At 43.1% G+C, this 17,257-nt stretch overlaps 1 protein-coding gene across 1 annotated transcript; it reads left to right on the top strand.

Annotated features, from left to right (window-relative positions):
• The first annotated feature begins 2,983 nt into the window (after window positions 1–2,983).
• Window positions 2,984–13,212, top strand: LOC134534725 (neuropeptide CCHamide-1 receptor-like). The gene is made up of 4 exons (XM_063373215.1): window positions 2,984–3,536; window positions 4,589–4,702; window positions 10,028–10,339; window positions 10,755–13,212. Exons 1-4 carry the CDS (start codon window positions 3,340–3,342, stop codon window positions 11,032–11,034), a joined length of 903 nt encoding a protein of 300 aa, XP_063229285.1. The 5' UTR covers window positions 2,984–3,339; the 3' UTR covers window positions 11,035–13,212.
• Window positions 13,213–17,257: the final 4,045 nt, after the last annotated feature.

Below are 17,257 nucleotides of genomic sequence, written 5' to 3'. Positions count from 1 at the left end.
CGTGCTGCTGGCGCTGGGCGTGCCCGCGAACAGCTCCTAGTTGTTGTAGTTGTTGTTGCTGCCGCAGTGAAGAGCTACCCGTGGGTGATGGGCTTCGAGGTGGCGCTGCTCACCGTGCTGCTGGCGCTGGGCGTGCCCGCGAACAGCTCCTAGTTGTTGTAGTTGTTGTTGCTGCCGCAGTGAAGAGCTACCCGTGGGTGATGGGCTTCGAGGTGGCGCTGCTCACCGTGCTGCTGGCGCTGGGCGTGCCCGCGAACAACTCCTAGTTGTTGTAGTTGATGCTGCCGCAGTGAAGAGCTACCCGTGGGTGATGGGCTTCGAGGTGGCGCTGCTCACCGTGCTGCTGGCGCTGGGCGTGCCCGCGAACAACTCCTAGTTGTTGTAGTTGTTGCTGCCGCAGTGAAGAGCTACCCGTGGGTGATGGGCTTCGAGGTGGCGCTGCTCACCGTTCTGCTGGCGCTGGGCGTGCCCGCGAACAACTCCTAGTTGTTGTAGTTGTTGTTGCTGCCGCAGTGAAGAGCTACCCGTGGGTGATGGGCTTCGAGGTGGCGCTGCTCACCGTGCTGCTGGCGCTGGGCGTGCCCGCGAACAGCTCCTAGTTGTTGTAGTTGTTGTTGCTGCCGCAGTGAAGAGCTACCCGTGGGTGATGGGCTTCGAGGTGGCGCTGCTCACCGTGCTGCTGGCGCTGGGCGTGCCCGCGAACAACTCCTAGTTGTTGTAGTTGTTGCTGCCGCAGTGAAGAGCTACCCGTGGGTGATGGGCTTCGAGGTGGCGCTGCTCACCGTGCTGCTGGCGCTGGGCGTGCCCGCGAACAGCTCCTAGTTGTTGTAGTTGTTGTTGCTGCAGCAGTGAAGAGCTACCCGTGGGTGATGGGCTTCGAGGTGGCGCTGCTCACCGTGCTGCTGGCGCTGGGCGTGCCCGCGAACAGCTCCTAGTTGTTGTAGTTGTTGTTGCTGCCGCAGTGAAGAGCTACCCGTGGGTGATGGGCTTCGAGGTGGCGCTGCTCACCGTGCTGCTGGCGCTGGGCGTGCCCGCGAACAGCTCCTAGTTGTTGTAGTTGTTGTTGCTGCCGCAGTGAAGAGCTACCCGTGGGTGATGGGCTTCGAGGTGGCGCTGCTCACCGTGCTGCTGGCGCTGGGCGTGCCCGCGAACAGCTCCTAGTTGTTGTAGTTGTTGTTGCTGCCGCAGTGAAGAGCTACCCGTGGGTGATGGGCTTCGAGGTGGCGCTGCTCACCGTGCTGCTGGCGCTGGGCGTGCCCGCGAACAACTCCTAGTTGTTGTAGTTGTTGCTGCCGCAGTGAAGAGCTACCCGTGGGTGATGGGCTTCGAGGTGGCGCTGCTCACCGTGCTGCTGGCGCTGGGCGTGCCCGCGAACAGCTCCTAGTTGTTGTAGTTGTTGTTGCTGCAGCAGTGAAGAGCTACCCGTGGGTGATGGGCTTCGAGGTGGCGCTGCTCACCGTGCTGCTGGCGCTGGGCGTGCCCGCGAACAGCTCCTAGTTGTTGTAGTTGTTGTTGCTGCCGCAGTGAAGAGCTACCCGTGGGTGATGGGCTTCGAGGTGGCGCTGCTCACCGTGCTGCTGGCGCTGGGCGTGCCCGCGAACAGCTCCTAGTTGTTGTAGTTGTTGTTGCTGCCGCAGTGAAGAGCTACCCGTGGGTGATGGGCTTCGAGGTGGCGCTGCTCACCGTGCTGCTGGATCTGGGCGTGCCCGCGAACAGCTCCTAGTTGTTGTAGTTGTTGTTGCTGCCGCAGTGAAGAGCTACCCGTGGGTGATGGGCTTCGAGGTGGCGCTGCTCACCGTGCTGCTGGCGCTGGGCGTGCCCGCGAACAGCTCCTAGTTTTGTAGTTGTTGTTGCTGCCGCAATGAAGAGCTACCCGTGGGTGATGGGCTTCGAGGTGGCGCTGCTCACCGTGCTGCTGGCGCTGGGCGTGCCCGCGAACAGCTCCTAGTTGTTGTAGTTGTTGTTGCTGCCGCAGTGAAGAGCTACCCGTGGGTGATGGGCTTCGAGGTGGCGCTGCTCACCGTGCTGCTGGCGCTGGGCGTGCCCGCGAACAGCTCCTAGTTGTTGTAGTTGTTGTTGCTGCCGCAGTGAAGAGCTACCCGTGGGTGATGGGCTTCGAGGTGGCGCTGCTCACCGTGCTGCTGGCGCTGGGCGTGCCCGCGAACAACTCCTAGTTGTTGTAGTTGTTGCTGCCGCAGTGAAGAGCTACCCGTGGGTGATGGGCTTCGAGGTGGCGCTGCTCACCGTGCTGCTGGCGCTGGGCGTGCCCGCGAACAACTCCTAGTTGTTGTAGTTGTTGCTGCCGCAGTGAAGAGCTACCCGTGGGTGATGGGCTTCGAGGTGGCGCTGCTCACCGTGCTGCTGGCGCTGGGCGTGCCCGCGAACAGCTCCTAGTTGTTGTAGTTGTTGTTGCTGCCGCAGTGAAGAGCTACCCGTGGGTGATGGGCTTCGAGGTGGCGCTGCTCACCGTGCTGCTGGCGCTGGGCGTGCCCGCGAACAGCTCCTAGTTGTTGTAGTTGTTGTTGCTGCCGCAGTGAAGAGCTACCCGTGGGTGATGGGCTTCGAGGTGGCGCTGCTCACCGTGCTGCTGGCGCTGGGCGTGCCCGCGAACAGCTCCTAGTTGTTGTAGTTGTTGTTGCTGCCGCAGTGAAGAGCTACCCGTGGGTGATGGGCTTCGAGGTGGCGCTGCTCACCGTGCTGCTGGCGCTGGGCGTGCCCGCGAACAGCTCCTAGTTGTTGTAGTTGTTGTTGCTGCCGCAGTGAAGAGCTACCCGTGGGTGATGGGCTTCGAGGTGGCGCTGCTCACCGTGCTGCTGGCGCTGGGCGTGCCCGCGAACAACTCCTAGTTGTTGTAGTTGTTGTTGCTGCCGCAGTGAAGAGCTACCCGTGGGTGATGGGCTTCGAGGTGGCGCTGCTCACCGTGCTGCTGGCGCTGGGCGTGCCCGCGAACAGCTCCTAGTTGTTGTAGTTGTTGTTGCTGCCGCAGTGAAGAGCTACCCGTGGGTGATGGGCTTCGAGGTGGCGCTGCTCACCGTGCTGCTGGCGCTGGGCGTGCCCGCGAACAACTCCTAGTTGTTGTAGTTGTTGCTGCCGCAGTGAAGAGCTACCCGTGGGTGATGGGCTTCGAGGTGGCGCTGCTCACCGTGCTGCTGGCGCTGGGCGTGCCCGCGAACAACTCCTAGTTGTTGTAGTTGTTGCTGCCGCAGTGAAGAGCTACCCGTGGGTGATGGGCTTCGAGGTGGCGCTGCTCACCGTGTTGCTGGCGCTGGGCGTGCCCGCGAACAGCTCCTAGTTGTTGTAGTTGTTGTTGCTGCCGCAGTGAAGAGCTACCCGTGGGTGATGGGCTTCGAGGTGGCGCTGCTCACCGTGTTGCTGGCGCTGGGCGTGCCCGCGAACGCGGCGCTCCTGGCGGTGCTGTGGCGCCACAAGGACATGCACACCACGCCCAACATCTTCATCGCCAACCTGGCGGCCGCCGACCTCATGAACATCCTGGTGTACGCGCCGCTGTCCGTGCTCAACTACGTGCGCTACGAGTGAGTCGCGCTCGCGTAACCCCGCGCGTGTGAGGGTCCACGACCCTCGCAAGTACTTGGCTCAGCAGCTGTGGGTTAGCAATACGCCACCGGCTCCGTATCTGTGTTGATTAAGAAGCAATCACTTTTCATTTGTCCTAGTTTGACTCTGGTCTCCACAGAGTTGTACCTAGAACTTTAAAAAAAAAGACATATCCTGGAGGAAAAAATATTCTTCTAAAATGTAGTAAGTTAATCTAAAATTTACTAAAAAAAAAGTAATCATTCCAATTTATCTTTTCTAGTAAAATTTTGTGTTAAAATAATTACACAGGTGACAAGAAAGAAAGAAATTTTGCCTAGTATTTTGGAACTGATTTTAGCTCTACTTTTTTGTAAGTAAAACCGCCTGCTTGACCCAAGCCACTTCATCACAGGAATAACCCAGGATGGGAATCCCATTTTTCATTTCAATAATAATAGTATATATTAATAATATTTGTATAATATAATGATATTTGTATAATATAATATTTGTGTATTTTAATAATAAGTTTTTTAATGTAAAATTTTTAGATCTGATTCATCGATTTAACCTAGAATAACGTAAAACGTACATTTCACTAAATTAGAAATTTGACCTCCAAGATAAAAAAGAATGCCATATTTTAATTCAGTGCACCAAATTCATATTAAATCAGCTCCAAATACCCCGGCACCAAAACTATTGTTTGCCTGTGTTATCTTTGACTGTCAGGGGCATATACTTTTCGTGAAATAATCTGATCGCTCACTAAACTGCAGTAAGGTTTGCCCGCGCTAGCGATTGTTCCCTCGTAATTGGCGGCCGTCTGCAAAACGTGAGGACAATTGTGCTTCCGCACTGGATGGCTAAGATCGGTGTGCTGACACTAGACATGCAACTATAAGAAACCAAGCCAACCACGAAACACAGGCAACGCTACACTCTTTCCACACAAGTTCTGGGATGAATATCTTTTCACCAAAAGTGCATGCCCCTATCGATTGTGATTTAAAATAATGTTTTTTTCTTCCTTTTTTTCTCGAATCAGTGAGAGCTACGGCGACATCATATGCAAGTGCATTATGTCAGCATGTGACCTCTTCATGATTGTGTCTGTCTACACCTTCATCTGTATGAGTGCTTACCGGTACATGGGAATCAGGTATGTCATCATTTTAAGGTACCTATCTAGTAAATGGTTTTTGAAGTTACACTTCTTATACGAAGTTCTCGCGTTTAACGTTTGTATTACTTTATAACGATGCCGTGGAAGGGAAAAGAGAGAGAGAAAGAGAGAGAGAGTTGGTGAGTGATTGATTGATGCCGCGGGATCGCTGATGTCAGCAACAGCGTATCATTTCATACACTGCCAATCACTTTTGTAAACGTTTACATACTTTCCCATACTTTCGAAACTCGTAATTCGCAAATCTAAACTGTCAAATCTGAGGTTGACCCGGTGTTAACATTAAAAAACGTGAACTCATTAAATTAGGGTTATTAATCATATTTTTAGCTATCATAAACCCATTGATTAATTCTTAGATCCAATTTAAGACATGAACTAGTAAAAGTCTACTTTAAACGCATGATTACGAATTGTTAGAGTAGGTACTCTAACAATTTCCTATCCTTATGTGTGAAGTCGCTCTTCTGACGTACGTAGCGACCATGCACCATTGTAGTTTATAGAATTTAAAATCATACTGCCACTATAATATGTACCAAAGTAGTTTACATTTGCTCGGTACACACACATAAAGAAAACTGTAAATAACCATCGGGGGAACGATACATCGCTAGTTAAACACACCTACTAGGTCCAGATAGTTAACATTAAGTTACACGCTGGGTTTAGCTGACGACGAGCACAACAAATTACAACAAAATTGTCTAGATCGCATTTAACATTTACCGCCGTGTCGGCGCAACTTCCCGAGTCCATTTGATTGAATTTATATTTTACCAACCGTATTGTACTATCTTTGCAGTCCTTTTATTGTTTTATTTCTATTAATTATTTGCATGCACGCCAAAAAAAATATAACTTCTAACGCGCGTACAGTAGTACAAGCACCCATTTTCTTTTATTTATTTCCTGACCTAACTAAAACTAAGTGTATTTATAGGAGCGGTCTGGGTAAGGGAGGCACCTAGGTGCGTCTCAGGCCGAAGCCTATACGCCTAGTCACGCTGGGATTAGCTGTGCAAGACTAGAGTCACATGCATCACGTGCTTTGTTCGGGGATTGGCCAGCCATGGCAGTGATTGGCACCGTGACTAACTCCCCTATCTTAAAACTATTTTAAAACAATTCTAAGTCAGGACTTTCCTATTGTGTGGTGTCTTAGTTTTACATAAACATTATTTTTACATAAATTTTACTTCAGGTAGAGGTAATGTAACATAAATTATAGGCATTAACAAATGTTTATTCAAGTGTTTGTATGCTGCATATGGTATAAATAAGATAAAATAGGTACTTAGATAATTTTTGTTCTCCTTTTCCAATGCCAACAAGTATAGTAGAAAAATCAACAAAATTATATGAAAAATATCTTGAAAGTTTATAATCACATACTAATTACTTGACATTATCAATAAAGTGCCTGAATTTTAAGAACCTATTTTATCATTACTGTACATAGGCGCCATGTAGATGGAATAGGACACTGCGGTACACTAAAGGTGGCGACTTCAATGTCGACAGAAACGTCGTGGGATATTTACCCCCTTAAAATATTTTCTTTGTATACGGCCGAATGTATAAAATTGAGCTGATGTAAGAAATGTATGCTTGGTTTGTAAAAAAATTATGACCCAGCAAAGCAGGGATGTTTAATATATACAGGATGTCCGAAAAGTCTTTCCCTGATCAAACAAATTAATAACATCGGCTAGAAATAAGATAAAAATATGAAACTGGTGACAAAATGTTGAGAAACTATCCAATTTTTTTTTCAAACATCAGTAAACTTCCACATGAGCACCTTTGGTAGTACGTAGCACATCTATTCGATATTCAATTTCCGTCTACACATTGGCCAAAATCATTGGATGGATCGATGCAATGACTCTGGTTATCCGTTTTCGAAGGGTTGAAATATCTGGTACATGCGTTCGGTAGATCTCGTCCTTGACATAACCTCATAAAAAGAAGTCTAATGGGGTTATGTCAGGAGAGAGTGGAGGCCATAACGTTGGTCCATCACGACCGATCCATCGACCAGGTAAGGTCATAACAAGATAGGCACAGACCTCCAAACCTCAATGTCTTGTTGAAACATGACATCGGAGTGATACTCAAGCAGCTGAGGAACAGCATAAATTTGTAACATGTACAAATATACTGGAGATGTGATGGTTGCCTCCAGCGAAGAAGAATGGCCCGATAATTCTGTCATGCAATAGCGCGCACCAAACATTCACTTTTGGACTTCCTCTGGTACACTCCATCACCTCGCCAGGGGGCAGTGAACCCCACATGCGCACGTTATGGCAATTCACTACTCCACTGACAAAATAGGTCGCCTCGTCAGAAAAGGCAATTCGTTGGAGATAGCCATTATCGTCCTCCATACGTGATAACATTTCCACCGCAAATTCATTTCGACGTATACTGTCATTGGGCAACAGAGACTGAACGATTTGCACTTTGTATGCACGAAACATTAAACGTTTGTGTAAGATATCGTGGAGAGAGCTTTTTGGCATCTGTAATTCACGTGAGGCCCTTCGCACCGATTTCTTCGGACTTCGCAGAAATGACTGTCTCACAGCTTCCACCCTTTCAGCTCAGGTTGATCGTCGACCAGACTTCGGAAGTTCAGCAACCGATCCTGTGGTCTTGACCTTCTCATACCACATCTTAATGCTCTTGACATCAGGGGAAATCTTTCCATATGTGGTCTAGAAGTTTCTCTGCAATGTTATTGGAGATCGTGTCTCGTGGTACCACAGGACACACTGCGTTTTCTCCTGATTGGTAATCATGTCCGGCTTCCTGGGCACTACACCTCAGACACTTCACAACTACTGCGAACCTATATAAAAAAATTGAGTTATAACCTTACATTTTGACACAACTTTCATATTTTTATCGTACGTCTAGCTGAAGTTATAATTTTGTGTAATCAGGGAAAGACTTTTCGGACATCCAGTATGTTATTTTAACGAGATATACCTATATTTTTTGCAAAAGTAAATAATTAAAAAAATATATATTGGTGTTTACTTTTCGTGAAAGCGAGGTCATTATAGGTGGTAACACACCACTATACGGATTAGGGATATTGCGGGACAGGAATAGGAAATTTCCTTGGTCATTCAAGATTTTTTTCATGTTTGTTTAGTTGTGTACCATCAAATACTATGCAAATATGTGCTTTAAACTTCTAAGTTGCATAGTTTTCGGTAAAACGGACGCACAAAATGATAGGCTACTAATTAAATAAGTTTAGGTGCCATGAATATTCAATTTTTTGGGTGAAAATTATAGAAATATGCCATTTCAGATATTTTTTGTTCAGAGAATCAAGGCTGTCAAATAAATAAAGTATGTAAAAACGTACAGAACAGATAAAGCAATCAAGAGTAATTATATTCAAAGTAAAACAAGTAAACACCTTATTGAATTACATTAACTGTAATTTTATTGTAAATGGATGTAAAATTATCATGTAAAATACAAATATTTGTACTTCTGAACATTTACATGACAAAAACTGTATTGCTAAAAAAAAGTTCGCAGTAATACTGCGTCCGGATTCTTGTCCAGGAATTCACAGTTTGTGTGGTCACAGTGCCTTAATTAGTTCAAGTTATTGATAAACGTTTCTTGAATAGCTTTTCAGTATTAACTAGGCACATTAATAATCATAAATAAACAAAATAAAGTAAAATGTTAAATATTCTATGATTATCTTTTACATGGTTTTACAAGTGTATGATTGGATCAATTTCAATTAAAATTTAAAATTATTCGCCAAAATTGTTTCCAGAAACGTATTTCATGCATACAAAAATAACCACAGCGATGTTTTCTAAAAAATTACAATATTTTTCTTGCAGCGTTACAAACTATTTATCGGCAACTAGTTTCCAAAAGAATTCTTTGTAAAAGTGCAAACATTTTTTTTTTTTTTCTGTGAGCGATGTAATGAAACTTTGAGTGTCATGGATTGTAAATATGCCTAACTACAGCTTGGTTTTTTGGGTCGAGGCCAAGTGCGTTGAAATGATGGCGTGCCCGAAATAACGGCAGTCGAAGGTTGACGGAAACAGACATTTCTCTACCGTGAGAACCCCGCTGGGAATGTGTCCAAACTGTCAGAAATTGCAGTAAATGTATGGACTTTCCAACTACGAATGCGCTTCAAATAAACTAAGCGAGAGTTCTGCGTTATTTCAGACAGTTGGATCTTGGTGGAAACTACTCCGTATTTCTAATTACAAATTAGATACTTTTTTTTATGAACAGGGTAATCGCGTACGAGGTAGAATTAAGCGTGCTTCTGCACGAGTCCTAGCCAGTTTTTGAATGTCATTCTTATACACCACAAATATTCTTCTGGGTTCATTTCATATTGTGTTAACTTAGTGCTAGTAAATTTGCGAAGATCTCTTGATGATTTGACCCCAGCGTTTTTCCGTAAAGTTGTCCGTAAAGTCGTGGTGGACTTTCGACCGGTCACAGGCCTGATCCGTGGTGTAGCGTCATCACCTGCGCGCGCACACCGATGCACATCACGCATAACACAATGGTAGCACGGCTGAATGGCTTAATGACTGTCGTGGGGGAGAAACTCTAATTACCGAGACTAAGACCTAGGTTTTTTGAAGTAGTTATGGGTACGTCCGCTAGACAGTAGTTTTCATAATATATTGCTGACGTAACTACATTAATTTATTAGGAGAAGTAATGTATAAGCTATTATCAGGCAAACAAACCAGTAAAAAATTCACAATATTTAGGATCGCCGCTAATTTTGTGGTGTGTAATAAGTACAATGAGTTTTTTCACCTCCAACTCCTTTATTTATTACATGACGGTTTATTACAAAACAGCATTCAGTATTTTCGCATCGATTAAATTAGTTTTGCGCCGTCAAGGAGATAGCTTAATATAACCAAAATAATGTATTAACTCCTCACACAAATCACCTGCCCCCAAGGACTTGAATGTTGGAAGGGACAAAAATGTGTGTATCTTTAATTGTAAATACCTTAATGTAAGTGTATCAGATGTTTTCTTCCATGTTTTTCTATTTGTATTCTCTTTTTTTTATAATAAAGATCTAATTTTTGGTGGGGTGGACCCCCTGGCGGGGGTCCCCCATTCAAAAAAAATTAACTAAAAAAACTTTATATGAGAACCTCTATTCCGATTTTTTATTTGGTGGTAGTTATGGGCCCGCCCAACAGATAGCGACACATGGTTTCAGTTCCCACTGTGCGAGTCCTCCTTGTTCTGTGCACGGCTGTCCAGGAGCCTGGTGGCCCGCGGGGGCGAGCACCCCCGCCTCACGAGGCGCGGCGCCGTGGCGACGGTGGCGCTCGTGTGGGCCCTGGCGGCCGCGCTCAGCGTGCACTCGGCCCTGGACGCCGGCCTCGTCGCCAGCCACTGCTTCTTCCGGCTGAGCCGCGGCGGCTACGCGCTGCGGCGGAGCGCAGAGATCCTGCTGGTGTTCGCGCTGCCCTTCGCCGCCATCGCCTACCTGTGCGCCGCCACGTCCGTGCTGCTGCGCCGCAGCGCCGCCAGCATCCCGGGCGAGCACCAGGGCGCGGCCATCGCCGCCAGGTACCCCGACCTCCGTCCTCATGATCACGGCGACTGCGCACCATCTGCGGTAAACAAGCCTGCGCCGTGTTTCTCCAGAACCGCAGCAAACAACGACGCGTCAGCTGGCCTGGCCTGGCTGAAACTCGGTCACGCCTGCGCCCCCAGACAAATACGTGCAAGACTCGCACTCTCTCAGCCCCGCGGTGACCCAAATTACATCAAAGGTGTTACAACACCCCAGCTTGAGGGAAACCAAGTCCTGGCAAATAAAATAATTTATAAATTAATTATAACAATTTTTAACCACGTGACAATATTATCGGAAGAAAATTCCGATACAACAAAAATGTCTACTTAAAAGTATCGATACATCATCGTCGATATTTTGAAAATGGATGATCGATATCGACACGTTGCGCCGTGCTGTGTGCAGGCGCCGCTCCGCCAACGTCCCCATCACGCTGATCCTGCAGTTCTTCGCCTGCCACGTGTTCCGGCTGGGCTTCCTGGTCGCCGACCTGTGGGCGCGCCACTCGCGCTACTCGGCTGTCGACCACGGCCTGTTCTGCTTCCTGCTGCTCTACTTCGTGTTCTCCGCCTTCCTAACGTACCTGCACTCGTGCCTGCCGCCCGTCATGCTGCTCTTCACCTCGTCCAGCATCCGGGGTCACTTCCTGGCAGGCCTCGGCTGGCGCGCCAAGAAGGGCGCCTGAGCCCCGCCCGGGAACTATACCTTCAAACTTTACACTGGGCCACTCGAAACGCGCAAGAACTGTCTCGATCCACTGTGAACGCCCCACTCCGTCACATTCCCAATCACCAGGGACCTGCAAAATTCGCGGTTTCGGTGGCCTTCAGGATAGACTGAACATACCCCTGTACACTCGGGCAAATAACGCTAGTTCATTGACTGCCGACTTGTAAGTCGTCTCAGCTGGTTTGTCTGTGATTCAACCCTTCTTTGGTTGAGGGTTTATAACTGGTTGAGATTCGTCCAGATGAACAGTAAGCCAATAGCAAAATTATCTAAGAGGTATATGTGTTTGAATTCTAGCCTATCACCGAATGAATCCGCGAATTTTGCAGGTCTCTACCAATCACTAGGGACCGGAATAATTCGCGGGTTCAATGACCTGCAGGATGAACTCCATAGTTCTACGTACACTCGGTCAAATCTCACCCACTCATTGGTTGCTGTCGTGTGAGACGTCCCAACGTAGCAGCCTGTGATTCGATACAGCTTTGGTTGGGTGTTTCTCAATGGCTCAGAGTCATCCAGGTGAGTTTTGAGCCAATAGCAGAGGCAGCACTGAGGTATAACTATTTGTATTTTAGCCTATCGCGAAATGAACTCGCGAATTTTTTCGGTCTCTACCAATCACCAGTACAAAAATGGATTTGGGGGGAAGCAATAGCATTTAAGTATAAGTACACTTCTTGAATGGCCTACAACACCACAAGTGTTTTACAATCATCCTGCTACTTCTTGGCCGACCTATAATACCACGAGTGTTTCACAATCCATCTAACTACTCCTTGGTCTCTGTGTTGAGGCCTGTTAGTGACCCTTGAAGATGGCTGCAACAAGGAATGCCGAGACTTCGGCCGCGATATCATTTCAACGGTCGTGGCCTCAACCCTAAAGCAGTAGTTATTTACAATCCACGTAAATGAAATTTTATATACATTGCACGTAATCAAGGTTTTTTTTGTTACAATAACTTCTCTTGGCTTTTTTTATCTGTTCTGTACGTGTTTACTTAATTTATTCAAAAACACTGAATAAAAAAGATATTTTAAAACGCTCTGCAATGGCGCATTTCCCTAATTTATGCAAACGAAATTTCGTTTATTAGTAGCCTATCGGTTTTCCCGCTCATTTTACCAAAACCCGTTCCACTTAAGATTTTTAATCACGCTTTATCTGTGTATTGTGAAATTCTTAGTTATTTGTGTAGATAACTAATTTTCCATTTTAAGCAAATAAAGCTTGCTGTTTAAAAGAGAGTTTTCAAACTTTTTCCTCGCATTTGTAATGGGGAGTAATAAATTATGTTAGGGCTCTTTCTGCTACTTAAATTAAATACATATTAAAATTAAATGCAGCCGTAAAACATTACGCTTGAATTAATTAAACAAGTTTTAGTCATATAAACTCATCTCCGGTTTTCCTGCGACAATCACAATGGTACTTCGTGTTTGCTGGATTTAATCTTTTAGTGTGGAAGTTGTCTCCGCACGAATAGAGTGACTGTCAGCGCAGTGATATGCGAGGTTGAAAAGAGCTCGTTTCCGTAGGGCAATCATAGATATACGGTAGCACCAATCATTTCATGGGCAACTCAACTTTTAGCTCCAGGTTCAAATTAATTTTTTTTAACCATTTATGATACGATCTTGCACACTCTAAACGTTTTTTGTCTGCCACGAATTATTTCGTCAGTATAGATGTACCTGTATATCTTGCAGTGACAGAAAACATGTTTTGAAAATTGAAAAAATATAAAGGGAGTGATCTAAATGCTTTAGTTGTCATTTGAAGTCACGCAGGGTGATTGGCAGTGTTTTTTTTTTTCATTCGGTTGAATTAAGATAATAACATTATTTGCATTCTTTTGTGGATTCTATCTTCTTGTGTCTCTGACTGAAATGTAATGACGTCTTTCGGGGCAAGTTTAAAAAGAAGCTTATATACTTATTATTGTGTCTTAACTTGCACCGCATGATTTTCAAAACTGACGCTTTTGTTAATGCTGCTTGTATTTAATCTTTATATTAAAGTAAAAATTGTAAGATATTGTAAAAAAAAACAATATGAGGTGAATAACAATAATGAAATGCATATCATTAATAATAATGTACTATGTGTAATAAATGTAAGTTACTTCTGACGTTTAGGGTCATTATTATGAAAGCTTGAATGCAATTAAATAATAACAAGCCCAGAGGTACGATGTCACTATCCAATGCAAATGGTAAATGACAAATGACAAAATATTCCAGCAGTTCTTACGAACTGATATATTTTCAATACATAACTGGAGTTTGGAACATAACTTGCGGGCAAAACAAAGCAATTGAGATTTTGAAGAAGCTATTAAATAAATATCCTCATGGCGACCAGTCTGGAATAAATTTAAAAAAATGGGAAGAATAAATCATTTATGTAAAAAAATAATAAGATATAATATATTGCAAAAGGTGGACGTAAAATTTAGAAATAACCCTCTTACACCATACTGAAATTTTGTCCAAAGATAGTGGGAAAGATTGACTTTCAAAAGAATTTATAGACTATAAATGCGATGAACAATACTAATAAAACCAAATCGTTATTTTTTTCTCTAGAAATATTATAAAATTAGCTAAACCTTTTTTCATTCCCTTTTTTTTATTCGAAAGTGTTAGCATTTAATTTTTATATATACTTAACAAAACATTGTTACAGCTGTATTAATTTTTCTCACTGAGAATCAAATTAAGAGACCTCACTCAGGCTAATAATTTTTTTTACTTTATTTTTATCTCATATCTTTAAGTGTTTGGGTTCCCATTATTTCCCATTATTTCCATGTACAGGATGCTTATATTACCACGGTGCGAGACTAATTTCCCTTTTAGAAGCTAAGGGCAAATTGAAGTAACGAGTCACACTTTGGGAATAAGACACGCGCCTTTATTAATGCAGTGATTGGGCCATTCGATGCTCTTCGGAAACAAAAACGAAGTCTAAAACTGACACTGTTTCGCTCAATATAACCCTTTCTTTTATGTAATCCTCCACTACTAACGAAATTTAAATCATGCTACAAGGGGGGGGGGGGTGGTTCAATAAAAACAAACAACGGAAGTTTATCAGCTAAAGTAACACTTCCATTCTTTCAGAAATGTTTTGTTGCAATTGTGATGCTAATGGTTCAATTAAATATTTTGGTTCACGTCTCATTTACGAATAACACAATTCAGTAAAGTAGTTGATTTCATGGAGATTTCCTCAAGTCTTACTGTAAATGTAATATTTAATCTACATTCTCTTCTGCCAAAATACAAAAACTGATAAACCGACTGACTACAACTTCAATCGAAATTTATCCAATTTTAGAGTGCTACACGTCCACAGGGCTATAAAATGTTCCACTGCCAACTTTTGGGATTGTCAAGCATAATAAGAAACTGGTGAGGAAATCCACGTGGGAATATAATCGATAATACTTCATTAATAACAAAGTGTGCTGGAGAATTTCAAACTCCACATTGTCCATAAAAGCAGTAGCTTAAGGCTTTTAAGTACTAATGTGGTTCACGCAATTAAGGCGACAATTTATCGCAGGACGGAACGCCAGAAACTTAATTAGTAACATTTCACTTTTATCATAAAACTGCGGAGACAATTTTTGTCTCCCTGTTCGTTTCGAAAAAATAAAATTCTTTCTTTACTCAAAGTGGATAAACGGAAGAAATTTAAAGCCAAGGGAGAAGTATTTTTTTCCTCCTCCTTTTCTCTTTTGATAAATTGGAAGTAACAAAGAAGCAACAGGAACTTCGGAGAGGACTACGTCTTTGCAAAAAAAAAAGTAAGATACATGACTAAATACAAAATGGAAATAAGGCACGAACAAAAAGAACTATTATATAAAAATCTAAGGATCTTCCTTTGTGTTGCAATACATTCCCACAGATTGGAAAATTTAAAAAAAATTGTCGCTCCGAGAAAATTTACTTGAGGAAAATAATGGATCAACGCTTTCTTGCTTTTGGAACGTGGGTTTGAATTTCTGCAGTTCACGTATAGAGAGAGATATTTTCAGACTCAAACCAGCTTGGGGAAAGAATCCTACAACGTGCAATCCTCTATTTACTCATACTGGTTACTATGTTGGAGACTTAGGCTGTTAGGGTGTCATAGAAAAATTTTTCCTCGATTTTTTTTTTTCATCATAAGTTTGTGCAACGGAAAAAAACTAACCAAAGAATATATTTATTGGACTTGAGGTATTATGCCAAGCATTAGATATATTCAAGAAATAGATCAAATATATACCATACACATTGAATTTAGGTATAAAAATATGTATTCACGATTAAATCAAGTAAACGAATATCATTTGATAATTTAATTTAACACAAAAATAAAAAAGGACAGGTAATATTACTATTACATTTTAATACTTTTCATAAGCGCAAGAGAAACATAACCACGTGACTCTGTCGTATTGAGATACACCAAGTAGAAAAAAATGATTTTTAATGCTAGTGCAAATATTTTTGTACAACAATTGATTAGGCAATTAGGTCAGTAGCTTAAGCAGCCATGAGAGTTAAAATATTGGAATAGTGCTCGAATTAAACAAAATAATACAACTGCAAAAAAAGACCTCGAAAGTTAGGGCATAGCACACATTTTAACCTACTTTAAATAATGAAATAAAAGTATTAATATAAGCAAAAATAATCAATGTGATCCAAACACTAAATGGAATCATAACCTAACTTATTTGTTACATTTACCAGCTAAAACATAAATTACATGAGAACCTCTGAGTAGTTTTTAAAGAAAAGTATCGAATAAAAAGTATCGAAAACTTGAGGTAGCGATAATTTTCCTTTAATTGAGCGTTGATTTTTCACAATAAATAATAAATAACATAACAAGCTATAAATAATTAATCATTTATAAAAAAAATCCGTTAAAAAACATGAAACACAACACAAAATTATGAAACAGATTATCAATTAAACTGCGAAATTATTGAAAGTCCTAAAAATAAATGTAAACGAAGGAAAATCCTATCTACAAGCTTTGCACTTTCCTCTGTACAATGACTAATAATATAAAAATTAAAAATTAAAATATATTACTTACTCGTTTCGTAATGTCCTTTTTCTTCTTTTTTTTGTGAAACTGACTAATACAGGAATATTTTGAATAAGTTCCAAATTAATTTTACTAAAAATATTATATAAATGAATCAATAATTTATTTATTATTAATCTACACAATACCTGCCCAAAGGACTCGTAAGGGTAAAAGTAGGTATCTCGGTTAAATCGAGTACGAAAGTATCGGTATCGGAAGAAAACGGCTCGATTGTAAAGAAAGAAAAGTACTGAATTGAAACATAACTATACATATCAAAATGAAACAATCGACATAATTTGAAACAAAACAAATGGAAATAAAATGTAACCAAATGAAATGATTTGAATTGAAACCTAATGAATCAAAAAAATTGAATTGAAATCAAATAAATTGAATGTAACCAAATGTAATTAAATAAATGAAAATAAGTAAAACTAAATAAAACTGAATCAAAAGAAACCAATTTAATGAAATGCAGTGAAACTACATGAGACGGAATCGAAAGAAACCAATAAAATAAAACGATGTCAATTGAAACGTGGGCTCCGAACCACTTGGCAGCACGGGCCGCTCGAACCCGCGAACGAGGCCTAGCGTCTCGCTGACGCCGAGGTCATCTGGAGAAGATGAGGAGGGAGTGCAGCACTGGCGTGGTGCATGGTTCATGTGGCCGCCTGGCGTTCCTCGGTTTCGTCTTTAATGTGTAGCTTTATTTTTGGGCAGTGAAAAAAAAAAAGGGGCTAAAAATGGATGTTATCACGGAAGATTTCAGGTATGGAAAATTATGAACACAGTTATTGTAAGTTGTATACTCCAGCACAAAAGTTACCGACGCGAAGACTGGCTGGGGCGTAGAGCCGGTACCGCCCTTGTGAAGGCCCTTGAATGAGGGAGGGGAGTGCGGGAAGGGGATAACCCGGAGAAAACCCACCGGCGTCGGACGACGGCGACGACGTCGACGACTGCGCCTTCCTTTCCTCGCGCAATCCTTCGCCTCTCCTCCTTCCTCCGCGGAGGACTGGCGCCGCCCGAGACTCGCCGAACCGCACGGTAAATAATTTATCTCGCCGGGGATG

The sequence above is a fragment of the Bacillus rossius genome, chromosome 8 (genome assembly GCF_032445375.1).
Source record: "Bacillus rossius redtenbacheri isolate Brsri chromosome 8, Brsri_v3, whole genome shotgun sequence".
In the NCBI taxonomy this organism is placed as follows: domain Eukaryota; kingdom Metazoa; phylum Arthropoda; class Insecta; order Phasmatodea; family Bacillidae; genus Bacillus; species Bacillus rossius.
The sequence above is the reverse complement of the archived record's forward strand: the minus strand, read 5'-3'. Positions and strand labels throughout refer to the sequence as shown.